Source organism: Vicugna pacos, chromosome 17, assembly GCF_048564905.1.
Source record: "Vicugna pacos chromosome 17, VicPac4, whole genome shotgun sequence".
In the NCBI taxonomy this organism is placed as follows: Eukaryota; Metazoa; Chordata; class Mammalia; order Artiodactyla; family Camelidae; genus Vicugna; species Vicugna pacos.
In genome coordinates this window covers 51,164,220-51,175,458 of record NC_133003.1, presented here as the reverse complement: position 1 = coordinate 51,175,458, position 11,239 = coordinate 51,164,220, and the positions used below count along the sequence as shown (strand labels likewise).

The 11,239-nt window shown below is 51.2% G+C and overlaps 1 protein-coding gene across 3 annotated transcripts in view; it reads right to left on the bottom strand.

Annotated features, from left to right (window-relative positions):
- Positions 1–3,622: 3,622 nt before the first annotated feature.
- The window catches only part of SYN2 (synapsin II), a 154,079-nt gene continuing 146,462 nt past the window's right edge, over positions 3,623–11,239 (bottom strand). Inside the window, exons 11-13 of one of the 3 annotated variants that reach the window (XM_072941872.1) lie at positions 11,173–11,233; positions 6,996–7,245; positions 3,623–4,528 (exon numbers count right to left, since the gene is read on the bottom strand). In XM_072941872.1, coding sequence (XP_072797973.1) covers positions 4,393–4,528; positions 6,996–7,245; positions 11,173–11,233 — 447 coding nt within the window. In that variant the 3' untranslated portion in view covers positions 3,623–4,392. Of the gene's footprint in view, positions 4,529–6,995; positions 7,246–8,824; positions 8,925–11,172; positions 11,234–11,239 lie in introns of those variants that run through there. The other 2 variants (XM_072941873.1, XM_072941875.1) reach the window with 2 other exon arrangements.

Genomic DNA, 11,239 nt, shown 5'->3' with positions numbered 1-11,239 from the left:
GCCACGCCCTAGGTAAAGGAGTCAGATGGGCTGAAACCATGCTCGAGGCCCGCCTGGTTCCAGAGGATGAAGACGGTCATGACTGGCGTCCGGGTAGCTGCTCCCGGAGTCCCGGCCAAGGGGGTCGTTGGGGGGCTGACACTGGTGCTGTCTCTCTGAGACAGAGAGGATACCCTGTGATCCTCCCACAGGCCCACCGCCGTCAGAAACAGACTTGCCATGAATTAGCTCATTTCACTCTTCAACAGCCTCCTCAGAAGGATAGTACTGTCCTCACAGATGAGAAAACAGACCCAGAAAAGCTACACAACTTAAAATCAGTTAGCTAATTAGCCAAGTCAGCCAAGCCTATATTTGGTTTCAGAGCCCCGGCTCCTTGTGCCGCCGGACACTGTCCCTTCCATTTCTTCCCTGTCTCTGGGAAATGCTCCCGGAGGCTCCCCCGACTCCGGCCCTCAAGCCCCCAAGCCCCTGGAAGTGAAAGCCATTCATTTATCTCGCCGGGGACGGTGTCCGGAATGGCCAGCCCATCACACACCTGGGACTGAGCCTCACTGGCTTCTATGACCAGCTTCCTGCATGACCTTGGCAAGCTCCCTAGGTTGCCTGGGTCTCGGCTTTCTCATCTGTCAAATGAGAGGACAGAACTAGATGAAACTTCCAGCTGAAAAAGCCCGTGACTGGACTCTGCGCTCACCTCGTTCCCCGCAGCTGGTCCGCCTCCGGATGCGTGGGCTCCTCGCAGCTCAGCACCAGGCGCTGCCTCCCTGGCCCCACGCCGGGCCGCTCCGCCCCAACGGCACTGCGGTGGTTGTCCGTCTTCCACTTATTTGGCTCATCTTTTTCGTTCTCCTTTCATATTAAAAAATATATATATATTTTTTGTTTTGGAGGGAGGAGGTAATTAGGTTTATTTATTAATTTGTTTTTTTAAATAGAGGTTCTGGGGCTTGAACCCGGGACCTCGTGCACGCTAAGCATGCATTCTGCCGCTGAGCTATACCCTCCCCACCTGGATTCTGAATTCTTCAAGTATTTTGCTTATTTAACTCCTATATAGTATTCCAGTGTATGAAGAAGCCAACTTTTTAGTTCCCCCACGAGAGATGCTTGTTTCCATTTTTCACTGTCTTGAGACTGATACTCCTTTACTTGCCTTCTTGAGTGTATGTGCAAGTGATTCTCTAGAATGAGTGTCTAGAAACGGAATTGCTGAGTCACTGGGTTTGTGTATTAGATGTTGCCAAACTGTTCCCCGAAGTGCTGGTACCAACGTATGTTCCCACTCGCAGTGTGTAAGAAGAGTTCCCTTTCCTGTATCCTCACCAGTACCTATCAAGCTGACTATTTTTCCAAACTAGTATTTTGACTGCATTTGTCTTTCAGCACTTACCGCTTTCTTCCTTGTTAAGTGTTTATACGCTACCTCTCCTACTGGGCTGTAAACTTTATGAGGGAAGACTCCTTGCTTAACTCATTTTTATATTCACCCCACAAAATTTAATGAGCATAGGAAGTACACTATAAAGAGCTGTGAGCAAATAAATGATGAGCAGAATGAATTCATCCTGACCCGAGGAGATGGGGATTCCATGAGGCGGGCATGAGGCAGGTTCTGTCCGAGTCAGTCTGGGGCGAGGAGGTGGGAAGGGAATCTCCATCAGTGCAGGGATGGTGGCACAGTGCTCAGTACTGGCCGACAGACCAAAGGCTTCAAGGTCTGTATCAGACTGTCGCCAGCCTTTGGAGATCCCAACTTTAGATTATTTTTATCATGATATTCATCAAATATGCATTGACTACTGGGAGTAGCAAATTACCCAGTCTCTGGGGCCATCTTTTTTACAAGAGGGCTGTTTCTGAATGGAGCTCCCCACCGCTGGCCCACCCCATTACTAAGGGTTGGATAGAATCCATGTGTCCTTTGGACTAGGAAACTGCATGACCTATGGTAAGTGCCTCCCCCTCCTGTCACCCCAGCAGTTCCAGGCTGACTCATTTTCTAAATAAGCCACTTGTGGTTTTTGGTCTGACATCACATGTGGAAGAATGAGTAATTTTTTAAGAACCAGAATTATATTCGATCAGAGTAAGATACATTGTGTATGTTACTCATGGTTCTAGGACAAGGGGTCAACACTGGTAACAAGTACCCTAACCTTCTCTCACCCCTTTTCCTTGGGGCCAAGGGATAGGGAGAAGGCGAAAGAAGGAGGTGGATGTGGATGCGAAGAATTTTTGGGTGCATCTCTAATTTTGTTGTCACATGTGCAATTTAATACAATTATATTGTGTTGCCTCTGCTAAAAGAAACGTAATACAGCAGAGTAGGCGAGGCCATGAGTTCTGGGGCCATGCTACTTGCTTCAGATCCCAGCGCCACCACACGCCAGCCGGGCGACCTTGGGCAAGTTACTGACTCTTGATGGGCCTCCATTTCCTCATCTGCAAAACAGTAACAGTGCCTATAATAAAGGGTTGTTGTGAGGAATAAATGAATTAACAAATGTTAAGCACTTAGAATTGTGCCTGGAACCTAGTAGGCACTGTGGAAATACTGGTAAATATTTCCTACAATCCATCACAACATTTATGCTCATAGTAAATGCTCAATACATGCTTTTTGATGAAGTGAATGCATTCTATTAAAACACATTTGGAACTGGGGGCTAGAAGTGACTACTATTTCTAGGTTGGAAACAGAAGGGACCACGAAGATCCCTTGAGCATAGGTATCCCCACCCACACCCTTTTGCTTGGCTTGTTAGCAGTTTGCTTCCTAGTTTTGTGCATCGTGGTGGGTAAAGGGCTGCCCCCCCCACCCCAGATGTCACTCAATCTACTTCCTGTTTTTTAAGTGTAGGAAGAAGGCACGGTTCTAGATCCTAGAACCCTTAAAGTGAGGGCTGAGTTGGAAAGGAGACCCTGGCCCCAGAATTCATTCTCTGACCTCTCGGCACCTGCTGCGCGCAGGGAGTTTGCAGGATAGCGGCGTTTGGATGTGTTAGTTTGTTGAGGTGTTAGTAGGATGTACGAAATTATTTAGATAAACTGTTAGTATCAGTGCAGACATGGTAGGTGTCCTCATGCATCTGTGGTTTGGGGGAACATACTCCTGAGGGTCAGAGAGTCAGGAAGACACCAGAGTGAAATCCCACGAGCCCACCCTCAGGCACAGGCTCTCTGGGACGCCTGGGGTCGGGAGGCTCAGCTCATCAGAGCAGGTGGGCCCTGCGCATTGGCACCACCATGAGGGATTTAGCTGAGGAACTGGATGGACCAGACAAGTAGTTCCCCCTTGGCTGCTACGGAAGCAAGGATGCTACGCTCATTAGAAAGGCTCCAAATTCCGTAAACCTGGTAGAGATGCTGAGTTACTGAAAGAAGTGCAGCTGTCCTGGAGGAAACAGATCCACCCAGAAGGTGTCAGGAAGCCCTGTTCCCAACCACTCGCAAAGATGGTCACAGTCACACATAGCGCACCTGTAACACACGCTGACACAAGCAGCTTCACCCTTCTAGTCCTTTTCCTTCCCTACACCCTAGCGTGCACACACACACGCCTCGCGTACATGCTCTCAGTCAAAGGAGTGGCCCAGGGAGACCTCACAGCTGAAGCAAATGCTGGTTAACGCTGCTGCCTTTATTACACCAACGGTCTTAACATTTATTTGGGAAGGAACACAGAACTTGGCATCCTGCTGTTACAGTGGCATGCATTCTCTACAGCAGGGCTTCGGGGCTCAAGGTCACTGCCCCCAGCATGGAAGAACCGCGCTGGGAAGGGAGGGGGCTGCAGGTCCTTCGTCTCTCCAGGACAGCAGACCACAGGTGCTTCACCCCACAGCTGTCGAGGGGCACGTGTGCTGGGCAGGTGTGTTTTAAACAGCTGAACAGATGTGACGAGGGATCGGGTGTGGGTAAGTCCCTGACACTCAGAGCCAAGAGTGTTTGGGGGGTGAGTATATTCTCCCCAAACAGGCAGCAGGACCACAGTGGGGCATGCTTAGCGCTGCATCGGAGCCAGGTTAAGCTACCGGGGTCTTCCATGAAGGGGATCCTGGTTTCACAAGGAGGAATAAGACATGATGGCGCCGTCACAGTAAGGCCACTAAAATCACAGCAAACGACGATCTCAGAGGACCTGCTCATGACTACAGGGAGGCAGCTCCGTCCTCTCTGACGTCGGCGCCCCTTGCTGGTTCGGCACCTGCCCTGAGACCTTCACCTGGTCCTTTGTGAGCTGCACCACATCACTGAGCACAACGGAGCGGAGGAAGGGGCCACACACGTCAAGATCACGGGACAACACTGCCACATGTGGCTGACTTGTTGGCAAACGTCTCAGATACCTCTCCTGGGCGGGCCGCGGGCCCCTGTGTGTCTGGAGAGCTAATCTGAAAAGAGGCTGGCAAAGGACTTCCTCAAGCTCCGGATGGTCTCTGCTTTGGCTTCATCCTCACTGGCTGAAGACCGGAAGAAGGAGGACTCAGAGAAGCTGAAGGCATTTGTCAGGGACTGCGACTTGCTTGAAGATAAAAACCAGAGAGAACATGAGAGGGTGGTGTCCCCAGAGAGGCAGGGAAGGATGGCGACACGAGGGTACACAACCGGAACCCCGACTCCCCCCCAGGGCCACTGGGTGACGGAGGAGAGTGCGCCCTGCATGCTCCCAGGCCCCCGGGAGACCCTGTGCTGTTTCTTCACCTGCAGGGCTGCTAACGCAGGGAAGGACGGGGCTGCGTTGGAGAAAGAAAGAAGGGAAAAGAGAAGGAAGGAGAAGAGAAAGAAGAAGGGGAGGTCCAGGCTGTTTCTTTTCCTTAACTCTCTACGGCCCCAACTCCGTGAGCACCAGCCTGGGAATCTCATGCCCTTCCCCTGGGATGAGATGGAGCAGCCCCAGGCCCACGGGCTCTTGCACCCTCTTCCCCTCAACTGCGCAGCCGCTGTCAGGGGCCTGGGTCAACGTCTCGGTTTCGCCTCTCGCTCACCCTTAACCTTAAGCAAGCCACGGGCCTCTATGGACTCAGTTTCTTATTTGGTTTCCTAATTGCGGTAGGTAGATGTCTGGTAAAATGGTATCTAGTCCTTTTCAGCTCTTTCTGCACCCCCCCCCCCGCCAGCTCTTTCTGTTTTGCTTTTTTCTTCCCTCTGATTCCAAAAGAACTTTCTGGCTTGTCACACACTCTGCTACCTCCGTTTACCGCTCTCACCCTTGACCCTTTCTCAGAGGAGTCCTGCCATGGGGTCTGCAAGGTTCAGGGTGTCCGGGGTGACAGAGATACACATCAGGCCTACACAAGGTTATTGGCAGTTTTCTAATGAAAAAACCCAAACTGTACACACTTTAGGGATCAGTTTTTCCCTTGAGACCCTACTGATTCAGAGAGAAAAATTGTGGAGGCAAGAAGGCCGAGGGGAGGCCAGGCCCAGCCCTGCAGGCTAGGACACGCGGTCTGGTGTCTCCATGGCTGTCGTCTTTCCTTCTTGACTTCCCCTGTGTCTCTTTCCTGCTGGTTTCTGGCTCCAGAACTCCTCTCTTGTGGTCTCGAGCTCTCACCTCTGCCTTGAACTCGAGCGCAGCCCCGAAACTCCCTTCTACAGGAGCCTAAGCTGGTCTCTCCTCCCTCAGAGACTGAACAGGTGCCCTGCCTTTCACTGGGCCCAGGATGCGCCCCAGCTCGCTGGCCCCTGGGAGTGGGAACTCCTCTGCACACACAGGCCGAGGGCACCGGGTATAAGCCTCCCACTTGCTGCTTGTCATGAGGCCAGCCCTGTTCAACAGCTTCTGCCCAGAGGCAGTGACAGCCCCAAGATCCTCCCAGTTGGCTCAGGAGAAAGTAGGAGAGATTAAAAAGTCAGCAGGCAGAAAACGACTGGGTTGAGGGGAGGTTCTGAGGCAGGCGAGACGTCAGATGTGCCCCCGGCCAGAGCTGGGGAACGAACAGGGCATGGCTCCTTCCATCATGGAGGCCTGAGGAGACCCAGAGAAAGTGGTCATCTGGACCACCTGAGCCCTCATCCTGGCTCTGCCACTAACTAGCGGGGTGGCTTTGAAAGAGAAAAATCAATCTCTGAGCACTGTCTTCTCATCCCTGAGTGGTTAATTTCAGCTCCAAAATTTTATAGCCCTTTTGCTCCTGCCCTGAAGATTCTCATTCCTTTACTCTGAGATGCTGGGAGGGACCACTTCCTCTCCCTGGGGCTGCAGCTGTCTGTGCTGACAGTGATGACACAGGGCTGTGTTTGGGGACACTGGGGAGAGATGCTGCTGGTTCTGGGGGTAGGGTGGAGCTGCCCGCCCAGGTGCTGTCCCTCCCCAGCACAAGTGGACTGTTTTCTAGGGGCCCTCGGTTCTTTCCTCTGAAGCAGGACAGTGTGATGGGGGCTTCCAGTGTTACTGTTGGGAATGAGGGGCCCCAGGGGATGGAGTTCCTTGGGGTCTCTATCTGGGCCTCTCTTCTGATGACCACACCAGAAACCAACATCCTCCTGACAAAGCTGAAGGTAAAAAGTTGAAATGGATTGAACTACTTCCCCCTTTTCCTTCTGGGCAGCCTTGCTGATTGGCACACCCTAAACTGTGAGTCAGAGGCAGGAAAGAGAATTAAAAAAAAATTTTTTTTTATAAAGAGAGAGACACACACACAGAGAAAATGAATGGAAAAAAGAGTGGGAGACAGGATTAAAAAAAAAAAAAACCCATACCCTAAGCTCATACAAGAATGGGAGAGGGGGTAGTGCCCGCCTTACCGCCACTCCCCAGGAGGGAAGGGGAGGGTCTGAGCGTCTAGCCAGACCTTCGATTTTTCACTTCCCTCTTTCCTACCCTCCCCGATCAACCCAACCATGCCCCCAACCAAAAAACACCAAAACCCCAAAAATCCCCATGAAAATATCTGTAGGAGGAGGTCAGATGGAAGGCGCTTTCTAGCAGCTCTGGAGGCCTGAGAGGAGGGGCAGGAAGGGGAGGGAGCTGCTGAGTCGTCTCTTACTTGAGCTGCGGGTGAGGCTGGGGCTTCTGTGGTGGAGCAGCCGGGGGTGGCTGGGCCTCTGCCAGGGAGCTGCTGCTGGAGGGCGCATCTCCGTGGGCGGTGGGGCCGCCCGGCCGCTGAGGAGCCGAGAAGGAGGAAGAGGAGGAGGAGGAGGAGGAAGAGGAAGGTGGCAGTGATGGTCCAGGGGGCAGCCGGCGAGGAGGCAGCACCGCGCCTGGGGGTTGCTTTCCTTGGGGTCGCCCAGGGCCCCCTAGGTTCAGCACAAGAAAAACTTCATAATTTAACCATATCAAAGGGTTTCCTTATTAGAATCTATGTCTCAAAGGGTGTGGTTCTTTAATTAGCAAAGGATAAGCTCTATTACAAGAAGCCTCCCGAGGCGCTGAGGTGGAGAGCGCGTCCCTGGTTTCCCTCCGTCAGGGCCACCACGTGCTCCTCAGTCACAGCAGCGGTCGGGAGGACGGGGTGGACACTGCAGGCTGCACGGCCCCCTCAGAGGTCAGCTCGCCCACCGAAGGCCCCCAGACCAGAGGTTCCTCGGGTGCAGGCCAACCTGGCCCGCGTGCTCGGAGGGCTCAGGTTCCACGCAGCAGGCACCGTGCGGGGCGGTGGAAAGGCCCCTGGTCTGGGGATCAGAAAAGCCAAGACCTAGTCTATTGGCGACCCCCTGAGCAAGTCAACAGGCTTCTCTGGACCTCTGTGTTTCCAACCAAAAAACTGTGAAAAATTAAGTCCTAGTCTTAGTTATCTTTCAAGATAGTAGCACTTCCAAGATGATAATGGACGAAAAAGGTCTTCAAAAAGTATTCTGTGCCTTATGATCATGGGTGATTACTGACATATTGTTTTGGTGGAGCTGGCCTCAGTCCGCCCTGCTGTATAGCTGCCTGTATCTGACTGCCACCCACCCCCTCGCCCCCAGGAGGCCTTCCTCTCAGCATTAACTCCTGCCCCTGACCAGGACCTTTTGTGTCCAGGCTCTCTCCTGCCTCTCAGTACCATCCTCAGGTGCTCCAGTCCCTCCCAGGTGTGTGTGGTGAAATTCTCCAGAAACCCATCCCTGGAGATGTTGTGGGCACCATCTGGCAAAGAGGACTCCTAAAAGGACCAGGATCACCAACATGAGACAGAAAACCATCTGCTGATGGAGAGACAAAAGGCCATCCTTCCTCTGAGGGTTGAGAGGCAGTAAGGGTGGTCCCAGATGGCTCAGATTCTGCTGAGGGGGAGTTCTACACTCAGCAGTCAAAAGATGTCCTCATCAGCACATGCTGACGTGTGGACGTGATGCATAATTGGCTTGGGAGATCTTATTTCTCAGTCTCAATCCCCGAGTCTGCACTCACAGGCCCACTGGAAGGACTGGGCTTACAGAAAGTCAACAACAGCTAAGAGTTGTATTGTAATTTAGTTTTCTAGGAACACCAGGACACCTGTATCCTCTGGAGAGGCAGACCTGTTTGTCTAAACCATTGTATATCCATGATTGAAAGTCAGTTTCCCCACTATATGGCACGAAGTTCACTTTTTCATCAATTACCAATTCATACCAGCCTTAGTTACACATAAATAAGTAAATACATAAATGGGATTTTGCATGTTGAAGAAGTTCTAAATTCAAGTCAGGTAACTAGTGAAGATGAGAGATTAGCAGATTATTTCATATTAACCAGTTTTCGCCATTTCCAAAGTTTGGCATCATTTATATCAGCATGTTTTCATAAAGCACTGCAGGTTGACAGCTCGGCCTCTTGTACCAGAAACCTGAGTGCTTTCCCACCTGTACAGAGATGCTTGAACAGCCAGAAACTTTACAACTTAACACTGAAGACAGATATAACTTTTCCTTTATTGCACATTAAGCTGTACAAGAGTCACAAAAGAGAGGTACTTCAATCACACTTCCAGCATTGGCTGAGGTTCTCCCAGCTGGATCGGTACAAAAAAAGGGGACAACATCAGAAAAGAAATGGGTATAAAACACCTGAATGGCAATCCTACACTGTGACACGGATGCCCCAGGCCACAGAGTTGTCCTTAGCATGCTGCCTGAGGGCACAGGACAGTCAGGGTACGGTACGTGGTCTGCTTGCGTTTGGCAGTGGAGGGGAGCCCTGATCCGTTTCTCCCCCACCTGACAGGCCGTGGCTGACACCACCCTGGTGCCTGACTGAATTCAAATGGCAACTTTGTATTTGTGGCTCACAAATGTCACATGAAAAGCACCTGAATGTTCACACTGATAACATGCAGAGAAGCAACACCACCATCAGCTCACCACTTGGACAAAAATAAATTAAAAAAATAAAGTGTATCCCTCCATTCTGGGAAATGTTACTTTATTCCTTTCTATCATTTCATCAGACTGGGAGGTATTTAAGAACCTGATTCTTAGGCAACCCGCCCGGAAGTGCATAACTGCATATATATGTATATATTTACAACAGATCGACCACCATCCACGTCTAAGGGAGGAATCACAGACAAGAACATTCACACTCAGTGCATTTCCCTGTAACCTCGGAATTTGCCAGCAATCAACCAGCAACCAACATGCCCCTTGACACAGAAATCATGTTACACGCTACCAACACCAGTTACTCCTCAGACCTGGGAGTCCCGGCAGGTGGTGTGTCAGTACAGAAGTGAGGGGAGGTGCCGGTAGGGCCAGAGCATTTCTCCTAAAAGGCAAACTGCTGGCGCGGACTCCCATGGACCACGGGGTGCCTGCTCCCGGCCTGGCTGGGGTGGCAAGACGAGGAACTGACCCGAGGCCGGTTTAACTAATGCCTCGTCCCCGCCCAGGAGCTGTGTGCTGAGGACAGAGGACAAACGGGCGAGGGTTCTTCAGAAGCCACGGCTGCGGAGCTGCTGCCCCGAACACACACAAGCTACCGTCTGAGACAGGCCTTCCCGGGAAACGTAAAGCTCTTCAGTGTCTGGACTCTGGAGGGCTCTCAGAACAGCCGAAAATAAAGCAGCAGTCCAGCTCTGAATTCCAGAGGGCAGTGGGCGCACTCAAGGGAGACGGGGCAGTTTGGATTCGCTCTGGCGCGGCGATGCCTCAGGAGAGGCCAAGAGCAGAATGGTCCTTCCCAGACGTTCGGTACTCCCTGCACTCCGTGTGCCAAACTGCTACGGAATCATCTCTGTACACGGGTCCAGCTTTGGGGAATAATGAAGCAGCCTCAGTTCCACAGAAGCGCACACACGGCCAATCCAGAAACAGCAACAAAGTAGAGACAACTTAGGGGGACTGAGATCAGCACAGAAAATACTCACAAGTTCACTTTGATATTGCACATCAGCGGCCCCATTTTTTTTGTCTAATCTCATAGCTAATTAGTTGATAATAAAACAAAGGGTACACTGGGATGTCAAATACAGAACACATTCCCAGAAATAGCGTGTTCTTTATATTTCACGTCATCACTAAAGACACAGGGCGCTGCAGGCACAGCCAGCCTAGTTACACAAACTCAAACGCACCCAACTTTAGCAAATGCAGAAAAAGGTGGACGCCTCCAGACTCAAAGGACGAAGCTATGGAAATTAGACCTTGGAAAAAATCTCTTAAATGTCTATCTATTTACCCTAGTCATGCAGCAAGGAAGGAGAAAGCACAGTTCATTGAAGTTCCCAAGCACACTCATGGAGGTAAGCAGGGGGTGGGGGGCATTTATCTGAGTCTAGGGGGAGGAGAGGAGTTGGGTTCTGTTTTGGGGGTTCTTTGCTTCTCCCCTGTTCCCCCCAGTCCTATTTCACCCCACATTATGTGATACTTTAAAAGCTACTATCAAACCACCCAGAAGATAGTCACACTGAACCTGGGAGAGGCACAATTCTTTTGTACACTGTTGACAAACAGCCCTGGAATCACAAGTTATACAGAGAAACGTAAGTGAGCATTACAAGCACGAACAGGAACAGGTAAACAACCAGACAGAGGTGCTGACACTTCGTAGGAAAAACCCAGTCCAGTCAGCATTGAAAGAACGCAGAAACGGCACCAGTGGGAGGGTCTGTCGCTTCCCTCCCCGCTTTTCCTTTCTTTCCTTGTTTGTTTTTGGCTTAAAATTTCTGCTTTGAAAAATTAACTACCAATCGCTTTAAGAAGCTTGGACTTGTTTTGGCCCTACTGCAATGCCATTACAGTCGAGAATATACTGTAAACAACCTTGGGGGGCTGGCCGCTGAGGTGGGGTCTTGCTCGAGTCTGGATCCTTAAGCGTTCCACTCTGGAA